Here is an 18,671-nt window from a genome sequence, read left to right on the forward strand (position 1 = left end):
TAAAAAAAAAATCTGTCAACCCATTCTCTGCTATCAAAAACAAGCAAACACTTAGCAGTTTTCTCAGATTCAAATATTTTGAAACCCTAGCTTAAGTTCAAGCTGCACTGAATCTCATAGGCATTCTCGTATGAAACTCATTTCAATAGCTTATCTTTTAATTTAAAACTCTTAAGAACAGAGATTTCAGAAACATTAAAATCTCACTCATGTAACAGTGCCCCACCTTCCTAGGAGTACTTTGTGAGGGCAACTGTTTTGTATAAAATGATATAAAAAAGACCCTGGTTTGTCAGTACATAAAACAGAAAAATTCTGCACAATTAGATATTCTTGTTTTACGTGTTTGGTGGAATTGTTTAAGGATAAATTCACGTTAGACATACGGAATTCATATAATCAAATAATGTTAAGATCATGAATTTTTCCAGTAACATTATTTTTATAGCACTGATTTTCTACCTTTACCATATGTGAGCTAATACATTGTTATTATTTACTATTTTTCTTTACAAACCTGGCAGAGAAGTTAGATATGCCAATTTGTGTCCAGTAAAAACCAGTAATGCAGTTGTGGTTAACTAGTGTAGGTTATATCATATGGAATAGTTTTGTGTTATCTACTCCATATTGATGAAGAGATTTTTTACAAATGTATTTTGTTTACTGAAGGGTAATTATTTGCTTTAACCTAATATGTGTAGTATTTTGAACCAATGTTATACAATGGCATCTGTATTTCATTTGCTTAAAAATGTCTTTATTTCACCATATATTTCAGAAGATAATTTTACCACCTATTTAATTCAAGATTAATAGCTGTTTTATTTTTTTAGCAACCTAATGATGCCATATTGTCTCCTGGTCTACACCATTTCTAATGAAATGCATGCCTTCATTTCTATCATTTTTTACAATGTAATGCATCTTTTTAAAAATACCTCCTTTCAAGATTTTCTATTTTAGACTCTGATATTTGTGTCTGTCTATAAAACTCTGATATGTTCAAATGTAGTTTTCTTTGTATTCTGATGTCATCTTCTTGGCACTGTAAGTGAAAATTTTTCTGTTCTCATTTTTCAAAAATGTTTTATTACCTCACTATATTCTGATTTTTCTTTTGGAGCTCAAATGCACATATTAAACTGTGTAATAGTTAAGACCATTAGGTTCTGTTCACTTTTCTTGAATCTTTATATCTCTGTTCCTGAGACTATCATTTCAATATTCCAAATCTTTCTAAATTGGAGAGGTTCGATCTCCAAACTGTCTCTTTTAAGAATCTTATTAGAACTTGGTTTTAAGCTTTGTTAAAGTGGGTCTAGAGTGGGCCTTTTTCTGGGTGTGGTCTTTATCATCAGCAATGACTCAGCTTGATTTCCATGTTGTTAGGAGGTATTAAGGTCTATTCAGTATGTCTGGGCCAAAATTCCAAAGTCCTCAGCACTTCTGAATGTCTTAACATCTCTGTTCTGCTCTCAGCTCTGTAGCAGTCACTCTCCTATAAGACTTGAGTGGCCATCCCTGTGGTTGTCCAGGTCAGCTCTCAGTCAAAGATTTGGGGGAACCCTCATATGAACTACATGACCTCTACAGACTCCTCTTAATCCCTGCCCTACAGATTCCAACCACTTCAAACAAATGTCATCTCTGCTTCCTTAGATAACATAGACCTCCGAGATTCCTGAAAGCCAGAGACATAACACATCGCTCTCCAGTGAAATGCATATCAAGGGCATGATAGGACTTTGGGGTAACTGGTTGTTTTCTTTGTTTAAAAAAAGATGCAAATGGCTCCTCAGTTTTCATTATGCCTTTTCTCCATTGCCTTTCCACTCACCCACTCTGCTTCATGAAGTTCTGATCTTAGACTTGAGAAGAACATGACCCAGGAGGCCATGAGATCCCGAAATGAGAGGTTCTTGGAGTAAAAGTAATCTGTGGCCTGGAACCAAGCCTCTAGAAGGTCAGCTTAAATTAGTCAACTCAGCTTCATCAAACACGTGAGAAATAAATGCCTATTTGTGGTATGCCACTGAGATCTTTTTTGATACTGGTTATGTAGCACTGATTCAAGTAAAGCTGGTGGAGACAACAAGTTAGGGTTAAAAATTGGAAACTCTTAATTAGGAAAAGATAAAAATGTAGGAGGAAATAGCCCCTCTCTGCTGCTAGACTGCCCAGGTCTGTTTTCAATCAGGTAGCTTTTCACCCAATTGATTATCCTGTGTTCCAGTTTCCTTAATTATGAAATAGGAATAATAATGGCTTTTTGTGAGGATTAAACACTTAATAGTTTAACATATGATAATATGAATTCTAAGATACTTAATTAGTACTCAGTATTATTATTCAATACCAGACTGTACAATTTAGATTTTACTCAGCAGGACACTATATTTTCATGGAAGACTGTTGTCTGTCAGCTGAGGTATTCCTTGATAAATCAGAATAATGGCAACCTTTTCCCCGCATAATAATTTAAGTAAATTTATATAAATTCCTTGTTATAAGAATTCTTCTCACTTATGTTTCTAAATCTCTATTGGTTGGTACAACTTGTTTACAAGACAAATGAAAACAAGGAAATGAACATGTAGTTTTATTATTAATAATAATAACAACTCAGAAACACTAATTATATAGTTTAGTATAATTATATAATGTTTTTTAAATAGACATGTGTGGCTCAAGATGTCATACAAGCAAAATACAGTATTTTCTCCCAGGAAACTTGCTCCTAGTTCCTGTGATGAACTGGAAAATATATTTTTTCATTATGCCTTGCAAATAATAGTGTTCTTCCAAGAACATAATAATTTGTAGATGGTTTGCAGTCCTTACTGTTGTTGAGGACTCAGAATTTATGGAAAAATATATTTGGTATTGTTTGTTATTTTAAGAGATATCTGAGCTTGAAAGTTTACCCCAGCAGTAATATATAGTTTAATTGAAGGTAAAAATGGCTGAGGCCCAAATAGCCTACAGTATAGTCCTAGAAATGTAAACAATGATTTCTTGTCAGAATCACAAAAAAGAATTAATGAAAAAGATGTCAAGGAAGTGGGTAAGACTTGACAACATCTATATGCATGTGGCAAGGCAAAGGAAAAAGATCCTTAAACTTTAATGCAAGTGAAAATTACTCTTGAGAGCTTAGTAAAACTGCAGAGAGTCCTTGCCCCAATCCCAAGAATTATAGCTCAGAATTTCTGAAATAGTGACCTAGAATCTGTATTTTAAACATTCTCCATTTCAGATTCTGATTCATGTGGCTGAGATTCATGTGGCTGAGTAATACTTGGGAAAAAAAAAAACAGAACATGATATTCTCTAATCATTTGGAAACAATAACTTCACTCTGCTATTTCAGTTATTTAGTACTTTGTACGTTCCAGTTACTGGCAAGGACTGCTTGCCATGGTAAACCAATAGTCAAGGATGACTCCAAGATTTTATGCTTGAGCATCTGGAGAAGAATAATGTCATTAAATCAAGATGAGGTACATGCTGGTAAAATGAGATATTTTAAGGAAGGAAAGACAATACCTTTTTGGGGAGAGAGGGTGATGTGTTGTACAATGGACATTTTAGAGAGGTTTAATACCAACCCTCTTCTATATATGACTCTGATGAAAGTTGTGAATAAAGGAAGATAGGAATCCAAACAGCTATTTTAATACTGATAATGCCAGGCTAAAAGCTAAAATTAGGGTGTATCACTAATTCTCTCCTTCACACTGCAGTCCAGCATTAAGCTGTCTAATCCCTGGGGGTGCCTTGGTAACTCAGTCAGTTAAGCACCAGACTTTGGCTCAGGTCATGATCTCACGTTGGTGGGTTTTGGAGCCTGCTTCAGATTCTACGGCTTCCTCTCTCTCTGCCCCTTCTCAGATCAAGCTCTGTCTCTTTCAAAAATAAATAAACATTAAAAAAATAGAAAAAAAGATGTCTAATCCCTGTAATTTTATCGGGCAGGTGCAATTGCATTACTCTGTTACTTCCAAGTAGCTAAAAGATATTATCCTATCTACACGGCCAACAAAAGCCCCTTACGAAAGTTTTACTGTAGATCTTGTACTTGTCATTTATAATACTTCAGAATTCAAAACGAGTGCAATTGATTATTGTGTTTTCTCTGAACTTAAGTGCTACAAGAGCAAGGATCTCATCCTATTTGTCAATTGTCAAGATACCCATAATTTGGCACAATGCCAAATAGAGTAGACTTTCTAATCAACTTGTTGAATTAGTAAGTTTTTAAAATAAAAACAAATACTCGCTTTGTCTTGTGGTCTGGCCTCTTTTGTTTATGGTTATCTGTTCAAACCAACGTTCTATATTACTGTTGTCAAAGTTAAACAGGTAAGGAAGATATTATTCAAGATTATCACAAAATTCTATTCCAGTTCAAGTCCTTGGAAACAGCTGGAGATTTTAAAAGACGGGGGTAGGGTGCATCATAAAACATCTGCGTTTACTAATTGGGTTTCCCTGCAGGAAATATTTACTTTTTCTCATAGTTTTGTGACAGAAGGTAGTTTTACAACGTGGCCAAGGGGCCTGCCTGAGTTACGCTCTCCTACCCTTCCACAGAGTTTGGGACTTAATTAGGGTGGCTGTCTTTGTTGTTTACATTTCAAAAAGATGTTCCTTAAGAAAGACAACTCTTGATTGCAAAACTGGCAAGAACTTTTAAAAAGATGTGTATCTCGAAAGGACAGAGAATGAATTTACCATCACAAGTTTCTAATGTAAACGTTCTAAGGAATGGGAGTCAGGGTCTTAGCCGCAGTTGGAAATATGTCCATAATTTGTACCTGAGCTGAGGCAAAGTCAAGCCCGCTTGATCAATGATTAGCTGTGTTTCTGCAGTTTTGCACCAAGGACAGCAATTACCAGCTGCGAATTTCTCAAGGTTTCCTCAGGTAGAGTTGTAGCACATCTTACACAATCCTCTCCTGTTTACTTTCTACTTGTGACGAAACCGAAGGGTTTGCCCCGGTCCTGGCAGAGCGCGTGCGCAGAATACTAGGCGCGCCTGACGTCATTGAACGCGCCTGCCCCTACTTGTTAGCAACCTAAAGCGTCCGTAGTATCACTGGCTGCTGAGATGTACGAACTTCCGGTTCTCTTGGCAGCTGCCGCTGCTACTGATGCTGCCCTTACCACCTGCCACGGCTGGGCCTCAGTTCAGGATTTAGTCGCTTCTTCGTTCTCCACTGCGCCCATGGTTCCTCCTGGAGCCAGGGCGGCGGGCCCGGCGGCTCCCGCGTGGTGAGAGGCCGGTCCGGGGACGATGAAGGCCCCTCACTGCAGCTGCTGCCTCAGTCGCCCCTTGGCCTCCGCCTTCCTGCTTCTGCTACTCCTGCCAGGTTTGGGAGGGCCTTTGGCTGGGCTGCTGCAGGCGGCGGAGGCCGCGCCAGACCCCGGGCCTCCGGACCTCGGGCCGCGGACCCAGTCGCCCCTGCCTCCGGGCCCCACCGCCGCCCAGCCCCCGGGCCGCGCTCCTGCAGAAGCTGCAGGGCCTCGGGGCTCTGAGGGCGGCAATGGCAGCAGCCCCCGAACGGGACTTGAGGCAGAAGACTCTGGAGGGAAGACCGGGGAAGAAGCCTCTTTGGGTGGCAGTCTTGCTGTGAGCCCCAACCCCGGCGACAAGCCTATGACCCAGCGGGCCCTGACCGTGTTGATGGTGGTGAGCGGCGCGGTGCTGGTGTACTTCGTCGTCAGGACCGTCAGGTGAGGCGAAGCCTCAGTGAGCTGCCCCTGCAAGCCTAAGATGGGCCGCCTGGTGACCTAGCAAGACAGATTGCTTTGACCTGGTGTTTGCCCCTCCCTGTCCCCATTATAAAGGGTGTCTGCCTGAGTGAGATCATGATGGTTGTCTTTAAAAGCCTGTGTACCATTAGAAGAAGTTAAACCACCAAATAGTTACTCCCTTTCATTTATAAGTTATAAATTAATACCTCACCTCTAAATCTCTACCTTGCTCAAAGGGCATACTTTACTCTTAGGAAGTAGTCTTGTATTTGACCACACTATCTTGTAATACTTCTCTCTTTCTACTCTATATCTTGTTGTGTACTTTGTCATTTTGCCTATCAGAATGCAGACCTCTTAAGGGCAGGATTCCTGTTTAGCAGCATCTGTGAGTCTTAGAGTTCTTTGTACAGTACTGTTAGTTACTAGGAAATCATTATTATTTGGGATAATAGTGCAGAAAGACCTTTTAAATGTTTTATAAAATTTAAAAGAAGAAAAGTTATTCCTTTACCAGCATTTTCTTGTTATTGGTCTTTAATCTGCCACTTAAGTAATTTGGTTATACTATGTGAAGTTTCCTACATTCCACTGTTTTTGACCTGGAAAAGTAACAGTTATGATTCAGTCTATGTCATATGCCTCATTAATCAGGAACATTTAGCATTCATTTGCAGGGCATAAAGTATTTCAATGCACAATGTTATCAGTTACAGGATGAGATGGAAAACTGCCAACTATGCAACAAAGGGAAAATATGGCAAATATAGTCACTTTTAATATTGGAGCAAGTATTTAATACCTAACAAAACTAAATATATCTGACTTTAAAAATTTTGAATTAGTAAATGGATAAATTTGATATTTCACCCTCTGAAAAATCCTTTCTACAATGAATTCATCTATAAATAATAGTTATAAGTCATTCAATAGTTTATATTTACAAAATAAATTATTTTTGAGCCTCTTACTACAGAATGCTAAATTGTATAGTTCTTTAAATTTCAGATTTGGAACAGATATGATCACTTAAATGACACCTTTCATCTTAAATCTGAGGAAGATGACTCAGGAGAGTAAACTGATTTATCTAGTGTCCCACAGGGTTTAATGATAATTCAGGATTGTTAATTCCACTCATTGGTTGAAATTTTTTTCCCTCTTTTTTTCCCCTTTAACAAGATGTCTAGGTCTGACATATGATCAGCCTTCTGATTAAGTAGATCAGGTCATTATGTTGTAAGTACCAGGTTACGAATAAAAGTTGATGATTGATTGCCACTTATTATTCTACTTAATGCCTTATAAAGTAGAAAAGGAATGATACAATCCAGTTGGTGACATTCATTATTATTATCAGTAACCTTCGTTTGATACATTCTTTTATTACTGAAGTAAATTGATTTATGACATCAATCATAATATTTAAGAATTCCGTGGAATAAGATTGACTTAGAACAAATCTATAATAAGACTTATAAGGTTGGAAATCTATAATAAGATGATTAAAGTGGCTTACTTGGGGACTACCTCTCTGAGGAGTTGACTTATAGAGCCAAGACTTCACTATGTGAAGAATCCATCCAAGAAAAGAGCTAAGGAAGCACTGTCTAAATAGCTTTTACCTCTTGTGGAGTTTTGGTGTAGTATTAAAAAAAAACAAACAAAAACAAAAGCTAAAGACTAGTATCTGAGAAGGTTATTAAAATTCTCTTTCTTTTTCCAAGTTGATATCTATGTGAACCTCAATTTTCTTTATAGATTTCAACCAAACACATTGGGAATGATTGCAGCAGAAAATATGAAAACCTGGCTGTTTACCTTTCTATATATAGTTCTGTTTGTTTAACCCAGACATTAAAGGGACTTGAAAAAGTCTACCAGTGGCATTTTTTCACTTTTTAAAATTTCCTTTTTGACAATATATTTTTTATAAAAAAGTTATGTTAACATGTAATGGATTTATTATTTTAAATGATAGTTTAAAGTTTCTTAGGTTTAATTAACATAATAAGTATTGATATGCATAGTTTACATAAATACAAGTTCTTTGGAGTACTGAATAATTTTTAAGAATGTAAAAGACCAAAACATTTGAGAACCACTGGTGTAAATCACATTATCCGAGATGGGTACTGTTGGTTCACAAAGCCAGGTCCACTTTCTGTTAAAGTGGAAGTAAGAAAATATTCATGAATTATTAAAGACCTATTACCACCAAACTGAGACTTTGTTTTTAATATCAAGATTAGAAGATTTTGATATAAAGATTGAAGCAAAAATTATTTTTCTCACTATCTGTTATTTAATGCTATCTGTATAGTTCTATACAAATCCAGAGTACCCTGAGTATTATTTTTCTTATACTTGTAAATTATGGGCCCAATGATAACTTTTTGGGACGATCTGTATGTTTTTATTTTGCCTCTATAATTAACTTTTATAACCTTATATATAAATCTTATGTATAAATCTTACACATAAATGCTTATTGCCATTGATTTTCTGTCTTCATTTCTGTAAAGCTCAGAAGAGCATAAACTTTTCAGTATGATTTTATTGGATGACTCACTTACATACCGTTATGTTAAAAGTCACATTCTGAACTATAGATTAGAAAAACTGCACTCTTTAACTGGCATCTAAATTATTCCTTCCTAAGTCTTAAAATTAGTTGGCTTCCTGATGTCCAAAACTTGATTGTTGCTGACAGTGTTAGGGCAACGTTAAGAAGTCATATATTTGATTCCAGATTATGGGATGAAATTATTTATTTTGGTGAATGCTCATTTTGGCTCCCCACTTCAAAGGTATTTGTCACAGCACACCAGCACCAGTTTATTTGTGTCAGGGGAAAGAATGGGCGAAAATCATTTCCCTGACTCTTATGAGGTAACATTTATGAGGAGAACATTTTACTTGTAAAATACTTGAACTCCATGAAATTTCCAAATTGTTTTGTTTTAATCTAATTCAGTTATAATGAATTTATGACCAGAAATAACATTCACTTTGAACCTGAAAATATTCCAAAGAACAGTTAGATTATCTCAGTAGAAATTGAAAAATGTATACAAAGAAACGAGTAGGCTTCCTAATAGTAAAACTATGTAGTCTCTATGATAAGAGGCTCCTTGTCTGTCTTACCCTCTACTATATCCTAAGTGCTGAGCATTATGTACAACATATGATAGGCACGGTATAAGTAGTTGTCTAATGGATGAGCATTCTTATTTTTTTGTATCATTCTAGATGGTGAAGATTTAGCTATTTGTTGGTAATTGCTTCTTATTGATAGAATAAGGAAGAATGAACATCTCAATTAATACTTCGATTCCCTTCCTCTCTGTAGGACAGTCTTCTCACAATAAAATCTATAAAGCAAGAAAAAAATTATAGATTCATTATTTTTTAGCATGTAGGTTGATTATAATAAATAACTGTTATAAGCAATTTTGGTATAACTTTGTGAAAAATTGTCCTTGCCTAAAAGCAGGAAATTATATCTTTTTTCATGCCATGGCATTGATAATTTTTCATTTTGTATTCAATATGGTATATTAGGAGACCTAGGCTTAGATTCCAATCCTGACCCTTTCTCCCTCTCTGATCTTTAGCAAGTCACTTAACCTTTCCAGTTTAAGATCTCCTCATGAAAAAATGGGGAAAAACCTACTTTATATAGTGGAATGAACCTGAAATTTAGTATGTTGGCCTTTCTTTAGGCAATCAGTATTTATTCAGCTGCTCAGAACTGGGCACTGGGGATCTGTTGTGGGTGAAATAGACATCCATGGCACTTACAAACTAGAGGAGCAGAGAGACACTATTCAAACAATTGTTGTAGGTAATCATTATAATGATAATGTAGATAATAGATAATGAAAAGAATGTACAGGATACTCTGAAAAAGCAATAAAAGACAAATACTATTAATACTTAGTGTCTAGTAAATACACAATATTAATTTAATTTTAATGGTTTCTACACCAATAAGCTAAGACACAAAATTAGTTTTCTTTACATGAACCTTACTTTGTGACTGAAATGTTATTTTTGAAATTTTACTTATCATCATGATATCTAACATTTGTTGCCTATTTATGTACCAGATACAACGCCACACACTTTATGGGCATTTTCAATTTCATACCTGCAAAAACCTCCAAAGTAAGTAACACTATTCTTGGACAGGAAAAGAAATTGAGGCTCAGTATGGTTAAATAATTTGTCCAAGGACACAGGGATGCACCGTGGCAAAACTGCATTGAAACCTAGCTGTCTGAACTCTTCCAACATGCCTAATGACCATCCTGCTTTCTGTGATTACTTAAAGTAAATTAATGCAATATTGCATATAAGGATAGCAAGCTTATTTCAGGACAAAAAACAAGTGAATATTATATGCATAGTACCTTTCTCTTTAAAACGTGGTTTTTGTGAATATTAAAAACCTCAAATTTTATTTTTAAAAAGTGAGTTAACCTTAGCATTTATTGATATAGTGATATTATCACTAATTACCTGTGCCAGGCTTAAATAATTTAATATCCTACCTCAACTCCCTACTTCCCTCCCTCCTCCAAGGTTTTCTTGATTTGCTAGACACAGTCCAGGAGTAGTGTCATTTTACAGCAACGTCTATTAATCTGATCATAAATATTTCTACCTCAGTTCCTTCTGGAGCAATACATTATTGAATTATGAATGCAGGATTGGTAATGATATCTTTCCCATCTGGTTACTTAACAAGAAGCTTAGTTTCAGAATTTATTTTCTTTTACTCCCAGAAGATGTACGGTTTTAGAACTACTTGTAAAATCATAAGACATCAATAGAAATCACTCATTTTAGGCAAAAATAGGGGATGCTTTGACTATTTAACATTTATATATTTACTTGCTGCCATTTATTTGGTAAATACTTTTGAGCAGTTAAAGTGTGTCACTCTGCGGTGAGCATTAGCAGCGCTCAGGATACGAAAAGTCTCTGCCTTTTTGGAGCTTACATTCTACGTGTTGATGCACACTTGGAAAGTAGAGTTTTCTCAACAAGTGCAAATAGTCCTGGTTTGGCATCATTTGTCCAGCTAGGTAGTATGTAGTGAATGTTCTATATAAAGGCTCAGTTTGGAAATATTTTTATCAAGTATACATTGTTAAAGAATTGATACTCTTTGCACATATGAAACTTAACTTTCCCAAAATGTTTAGCCATATACTTAAAATATTATAAAATGTTAATTTGGCTTTGAGGTCAAATGCCAAAATGTCAAGGTGATAATGTATCAGTGATATACCAATTTGATAGGTCCAGGATCATCGCTAAATGGGAGTTGGTGGAGAACTCAAAGAAACTGTGAGAGCAGAGGCGATTTACATATTTTTCATCCAGGACTGAGCATACTATTTGCACCAAGATATTTAATAAATGGAATAGGTTTGACTAGACTAAGAAAATAAGTGTTTAGTTATGGAAATTAGGTATTAGGTTTCACAAAAGAAATAACATCCCTCCCTTGTCCAAAAAAGAAAGAAATGACATCCCTCATCTATCTCCTTATGCATACTTTTCCTTTCCTGCTTCCTTCTAATATTATATTAAAGGATTAGGTTACTGCTTGTAGCACTTACTATTTTGGTTAAAATAGTAACAGTGAAAGATGGTTTCATGAAACATCCTTGGCTAACTTAAACTAGAAGGGATTTTTTTGTTTTGTTTTGTTTGTCTCAAAAAGTCACAGAGTAACAGAAGAATGAGGTTTTGGAGCTTAGGAGGTAGGAGCTCAAAGCAGAAGTTTTTTTCCAAGATACAGATATGCAGTGGTTTTCAGTTTTGTCCCTCATCTCAGGAATTGATTCCTATGGAAGGAGAAGTAAATTTAGCCTGTAGTTAGCAGAGATGGTAGGAATCCTAATTATCTCAGCAGACTATGTTTATTGTAGACATACTACCAATAAAGGAGTATTAGTGCCAACAGGAAAAGGATGCGGTCACCAAAAACAACAGATGTTTACCTCCCTCATCCATCTTTGCTCCAGGTTTCAAGAAGGAATGTAAATTGTTCATACCCATCATGCTAGATATTTTTTAATCCAACATTTTAAAAAATTTTTAATGGTTATTTATTTTTGAGAGATTGAGTGAGAGAGAGAGAGAGAGAGCGCAAACCGGGACAGGGCAGAGAGAGAAAGGGAGACATAGAATCTGAAGCAGGCTCCAGGCTCTAGCTGTCAGCACAGAGCCCGATGCAGGATCTCGGTTCATGAGCTGTAAGATCATGACTTGAGCCAAAGTCAGACTCTCAACCAACTGAACCACTTAATCCAGCAGTTTAAAGTGCCAGTTCTGATGACTGGCTCAAAAAGTGTACTGCAGTTTGACCACCAGTCTGTAAAGTCACTAATTACCTTCAAATTACCAAGTTTTTTTTTTTAATGTTTACTTATTTTTGAGAGACACACAGAGCCTGAGCAAGGGAAGAGCAGAGAGAGAGAGGGAGATACAGAATCTGAAACAGGCTTGAGGCTCTGAGCTGTCAGCACAAGTCCAATAAGGGGCTCGAACCTACGAACTGTGAGAGATTATGACCTGAGCCAAAAATTGGACCCCCAACTGACTGAACCACCCAGGCACCCCCCAAGTGTTCTTTATTTTACCAGGAGTCTTTATTCTGAACAGTTTATCTGTATTTGTTATCATTTAATTCTTGAGTTATTTTCCCTCTCCTGACATCTGTTAAATTATGCTATCATGATCCCATTTCAGTGTGGCCTGATGGGAAGTCAGATTCCCTGCATTCTAATAGTAGCTTTATATGAGAGTATTCTTGCTGTATATCTTTGGGTGAGTTAAATGGCAGCCCTAAGGTTTAGCTTAGGTGTTGTAAAATAGAGAAAATGATAGTGTTTACCAGAAAAGATTTTTAAAAGAATCTCTATAAAATACTTGGCACATAGTAACTGCTTAATGAATTTTAGTAGTGATAATGACTATTCGTTTTCTTCTTTCACTATTTTATGATCTCTTTCACTTGTCTTTTCTGTTTTCTCCTGTAATAATCTTGGCTTTAGGGAATGCTTTTCAAACTATTTCTTTAGTCTGTTTTTCTACATATTCTACATGTGATAACAGGATTTTCTATATTTAAGCAATGTTTATCAGGCATGCAGTTCTGGAGGGCAAAAGCAATGAGGTTAATTTGTTGCAGATATCTGGGCCAAGGCAGTGCTGCCCAACCTTTTCCATGTCATGCCACACTTAGAAATTAATATCCATGTGGGGTAAATGCTTGAGACTATTTACCCGGATCTGTGTCAGCCTTGAACTCTGATAACAACCCAAGGGCTGAGGGTATTTTTGTTTTGGCACATCAGTAAACAATTTGCATATGTCGCACAATGGTTGGGGAGTGTTTGTAAAATAGTGATATGTGGACTCTGCCGAGAAGTAGTTGGACAGGTTATTGTGTGAGCCGCCTTTATATCTAGTCAAATCATTTCATGGTAAGTTTGAGTGTTACATCACTTCATAAACTGTTCTGGATATTGGATCTTAAAGGATAACTAAGATGATATTGTTTCTCAAGGAGCTTAACATCTAGGGGAAAGTAGATGGTTTTTGTGATAATAAATTGAACTTAGAGGGGTCAAACTAGTTGGTGGAGGTTGCTTGGGAATCTCATTCCCATAGACAGGACTATTTGGACAGTCACATAAAACAGCAAAAACTATTAAATTTGTGGAGAAGGCTGAAATCATTATTCCTAATCAACCTAAATGATCTAGAAACTTTCCCTATAACGAAATCTACTTTTCAGTCAGCCTTTTCTCCTTGGATGTTTTGGTCACTCTTAACAATCTTGGCTGTGCTGGCAGGGAGAAGTATTGAATAGAGGAGAGAGAAGAGTATTCATTAAGAATGTAATATTGAAGTATATTCAGTTAGTAGTAGTGGGAAAAGAGCCAGTAGAAAAAGAAGTATTGAAGTTAAAAGAAAGGAAGTCATGAAGAGAAAGAATTTAAATAAAACCCATGTGACAGGAATAGTGTGGGTGAGAGGGGAGAAGTTCCATTAAAACTTCCCTATTTTAACACCATTCATTTCCTCCTCTGGTTGTTGCAGTTTGTTTTCTACTTCTGCCATTCTAAAAGTGCCCTTGCAGGGGATAACTAATAACCTTATCCCATCAGTTCATGGACCCTTTCCTGTCTTTCCTATAGCAATCAGTATTTTATCTCTTAACTCATCTTCTGATTTTCTTAACTCAGCATTTATTTATTTTCCATGTTATCCATGAACGTATTTCTCCAAGCACTCTTCTTCCTGCTCTTAGGATTTTTTTTATACCTCTAATCTTCTGGAGTACAGTCTGTCTTATTCGTATTTGATATCTAAAGACTCCACTTGGTTCCTAGAAGACAAAGACTTTATTAAATGTTTGTGGAAGAGAATGACTTCCACCTCTTCTGTATTTGGGAATTCTCTAGGTCCTTCCTTTCCTTCACTCTGCAGTTTGATGGCCCGTGTGTTCTGAGTGATCCATCAAAAATTCACCTCTTTAAATACCACCTCTAAGCTATTAATTGCCTTTTGAGTTTTTATCATGTATAGCCAGCCAACCTTTACCTGATTTATGATTCAGACTCTTAAAGTTGAAACATGTAACCATGATTTATGTCTCCAAACTTTCCCCCCTCCATTCTCTAAAGGTAGATGATATCACCATATACACAGTTGCTTGAACAAGAAACTTGAGCCATGCCAAGTCTCCCTTTTGTTTACCTTCTACATCCACTCATACATTTTCATTTTCTAAATAGCTCTTGACTGCATTACCACTTGGCCAGCTCGACTGATATCACATTACTTTAGGCTCCTATCATTTGACTACTGTGGTATTACTCTATTTTTTATTTATTTATATATTTATTTTTAATAGTTTATTGTCAAATTGGTTTCCATACATCACCCAGTGCTCTTCCCCACAAGTGCCCTCCTCCATCACCACAACCTCTTTCCCCCCACCCCCTTCAACCCTCAGTCATTTTCAGTATTCAGTAGTCTCTCAGGTTTTGCGTCCCTCTCTCTCCCCAACTCTCTTTTCCCTCTTCCACTCCCCATGGTCGTCCATTAGGTTTCTCCTATACTTGAAGAGCTGTGGACTCAGGATCTGTGGCTGTGCAGAAAAGTCAGCTGGAGTCATTTAAAATACATAAATTATTTGTATATATTTACCCAAAATAATATGCATTGTGTGTGTGTATATATATATATAAAAGATAAATGCAGTAATCAGGATAAGTTGTAATAAGTGTAACTGGGAGATGGATTTGCTGGTAACTAAAAAGTTTGGATTTTGGACAAATAGGAGAAACTGGATTGAGAAACATCTAGTTAGTTATAATGGAGTTTTCCTGAAAATAACCAACAAATGCGAATTATGAAACTGTAATACTAATATTCAGATGATATATACCAGTACACTCCACCAGTATTCTTGGACCAATTGTTAAAGCCATTGTCTTGATTAGTTGATTCTTATGTCTTGCAGTTGTTAAATAGCTGAATATCTAGAATACAACCTCTGCTTTTCCTTATCTTTGGAGTTTGAGTTGTTTTGTCCATTGCCCTTGTTGGTTTATCTTCTTTATTACACCTTTTGCCTTTAATTTTATTTCTGATAAACTGTCAAATTTGTGTTTTTAATTTACTTTTATCTTTTCTCAAATATGAGAAAGACAATAAAAAATTAAAATTGGGTTGAAAGATACATATTGGTAAGTTGCATTGCTCAGTATGATGTAAAACATAGCATGAAAAATACCTCAGTCATAAATTTGGAATCTCATAGTAATTAAAATCTTTTTCTTAAGAAATCATTTAGGTTTTTCTGGGGTGCTTGGGTGACTCAGTTAGTTAAGTGACTGACTTTATTTCAGGTCAGATCATGATTTCATGGTTTATGAATTTGAACCCCACCTCAGGCTCTATACTAGAAGAGTGGAATCTGCTTGGGATTCTCTCTCTCTCTCCACCCCCCTCCCCTGCTTGTGTTCCTCTCTCTCTCAAAATAAATAAAACATTTTAAAATAAAAAAATCATTTAGGTTTTTCCTAGTTATTTTTCAGAGACTTTTACTGTTAATTTCTTTCATACTATTTTTTTCTATAACAATAAATAAGCATAGACTTGGCAATTCTCAGGATAATGTGAAGATACTGAGTCTTCTTAAGGGATAATGTTACTCATTTTATGTGGCCAAACTGTGTTATGTTTTTCTAAAGCAAAAATATTAGAATGTACTGTGGCTTGTCTCTAGTTTATATTATAATTTTATTTACTAACTGATTTTCTCAGTAATATGGCAGAAGGTGAAAAATAAACTTTTGTACTAATTCACGTACATACAAATGTGTCATGTGTACCATTGCATGCAGGCTTCTACTCCTTCAGTTTAATATGAAGAAGTTTTAACTTTCTTTTATTACCCAACCCTGTAAACATCAATTTATGTTAGCAATTTTGAAAATTTATAATCCTATAGTATCAATTATGTACTTTTTCTATTCATTAGACATATTAGACACCTTTAGTTTATATAGATTTATACAGAACTTTTATAAAAAATTTTTAATGTTTTTTTTATTTGAGAGAGCACACAAGTGCATACGAGCCGTGGGAAGGGGCAGAGAGGGAGTGGGGAAAGAATCCCAAGCAGGCTTCATGCTGTCAACACAAAGCCCCACATGGTGCTCCATCTCACGAACCATGGGCTCATGACTTTGCTGAAATCAAGAGCTGGATTCTTAACCAACTGAGCCACCCAGATATCTCTGTACAGTTTTTTTTTTTAATAAACATTATATTACTTTATCCTCATCTCTCATGTAGATGATTTTCAATATTGGAATGCATATGAGAGTCTGAATATTTTAATCAAGGCAACATAGCTTATGCGGAGGAAATAAACAATCTCAGTTTCAATGGCTTAATGCAATAAAAGTTTATTTCTCCCTTGTGAAAATGCAGCTGCAGGCTTTGGCTATCATCCAGGACAGTTGTCCTCTGCATAGCAATTCAGCAATTTGACTGACTTTGATCTTAGGGTTTTGCCCTTTCAACCTAAGCCTTCCACAGTTGTCAGAACTTGGTAAAAGAGACTAAAGAATGCCCAGGGGCTTTGACTGCCTCAGCCTGGAAAGTAGCCTAACTGTATGAAGAGCTGGGAAGTGAGAGAGAGAGAGAGAGAGATCCAGATTTGGTGAGCCCTAGTAATGTCTCCCATATGAAGTGATATATCAAAGGTCATAGAGCTAGAAAGTGTCCCAGTTCCTGCAGAATCCAGAGTTTGAATTCTATTTTTGGCATTCCGTCTATATTGCTCAGTGATTTTTAAAGTGTTTGATCACTTTTTTATTGGGATGAATTTGTATTTTACAGAACAGGAAAACAAGTTCTTAATGGTACTGAAAATGCAATTAAATAATGCTTTTGCAGTTAGCTTAGTCTGTACTATTTCCAGATGTTTTCTTACCAATAGTATACATTATAGTGGATGCACATTGATCCTCACTGAAAAATTATCCTGTCTTTTTTTTTTTTTTTGGACTGCCCTAACTCTTAAGAAAGAGTTAATCTCCATTACAGCTTCACATTGCCTCAGGTTTGTTTTTGCACCATAGTTGCCTGTGTTTTCTTCTACATTGAGTCCCTAAAGTAGATATCTGATTGGCTTATATTTGTGGGCTAGCCATATCATAGGATACAATCCCTTCTAGAGATGACTGAAAGCCCTTAGAAAAAGTCTCCATCCCAAGTTTGTTTTAGTTGTGGCTGAGAGTAGGGGATTTTGCACAATAGCATATACCACTGACCATTGTCACTCATTCAAAAGAGCTTGTACGCAAAGTAATTTTTCTTAGGATAGGGACAGCAGACATGACAGGTCTTCTAATATTAGAGCTCCATCTTTTTTAGTGGTAATTACTGGCTATACTTCCACTGAAACCTAGGACTCTGAAGAGTCCAGTTTAAAAACTGTTGTGTTCATGAATTGGGGCTGCTGAGTCTCTGAGGAGAAAAAACGAAAAGGTTATGATGATATAGATGGATCTGAGACCACTCAGTTGCTGGAAAAACAAGGGTACAATGAAAGTGAAAAGTTTTTGTGGGCTTTTTCTGTGGCGCTGAATTTTTATTGAAAACTGCTAAGGAAAAAAAGGTGATCAATTTATTCAGAATGGAGGGATTGGTAATAGAACATCAGAAGGAAATACATATCTGAGTGATGTAAGATTGGCAGCCTATCTCAGAAGCTAAGATGCCAGGTGCCCTGATCAGTTAGGAGGTTTTTGCCTGTAGGTAATAAAATGCCAATTAAAAGTGACTTTAACATAAGGACATATTTTGGTGGTGGTGTTATTTACTTATGGATATGAACAGGCTCAGACTTGGCTCAGTGATTTTATGAGTATCAAGAATTCTGGGTTTTCCATCCTTGTCTCTTCATAAGATGGCTACCTCCACTTTAAACATTCTCTTCTCACACAGTAGTGTTTCAAACAGGAAAAAAGAAGGGGACCTGAACAGAAGCCTTCTCTTCATATGTTATTTTTTTTTAATCAGGGAAAAATATCTTTCCCAGAAACCACACTACTAGAGTCATCCCCTTCTAATTTGTCTAAACTGCTTTATTTGCTCAGCCCTAGACAATGACTGGCAAAAGGAAAATTATATTTTCATGATTGGTTTACACCAATTATGATCTTTATGTATCTCTTAGGGCTGTGCCCAATTGCTCTCTAAACAAAATCATGATTCTGTTAAAGCGCAGTAGGATTTCCTTTTGGATAAATGGAAAGCAGATTCTGCTGCTGTGATCAGAACTAAGAGATGACCTTACCAAAACA

General features: G+C 36.2%; 1 protein-coding gene across 2 annotated transcripts in view; it reads left to right on the plus strand.

Annotated features, from left to right (window-relative positions):
• Window positions 1–5,082: 5,082 nt before the first annotated feature.
• FAM174A (family with sequence similarity 174 member A) overlaps window positions 5,083–18,671 on the plus strand; it is a 36,917-nt gene continuing 23,328 nt past the window's right edge. Inside the window, exon 1 of one of the 2 annotated variants that reach the window (XM_029941358.1) lies at window positions 5,083–5,739. In XM_029941358.1, the coding sequence (XP_029797218.1) occupies window positions 5,300–5,739 (440 nt within the window). In that variant the 5' untranslated portion in view covers window positions 5,083–5,299. The remainder of the gene's footprint in view (window positions 5,740–18,671) is intronic. The other variant, XM_029941357.1, reaches the window with a different exon arrangement.

The sequence above is a fragment of the Suricata suricatta genome, chromosome 6 (assembly GCF_006229205.1).
Source record: "Suricata suricatta isolate VVHF042 chromosome 6, meerkat_22Aug2017_6uvM2_HiC, whole genome shotgun sequence".
In the NCBI taxonomy this organism is placed as follows: domain Eukaryota; kingdom Metazoa; phylum Chordata; class Mammalia; order Carnivora; family Herpestidae; genus Suricata; species Suricata suricatta.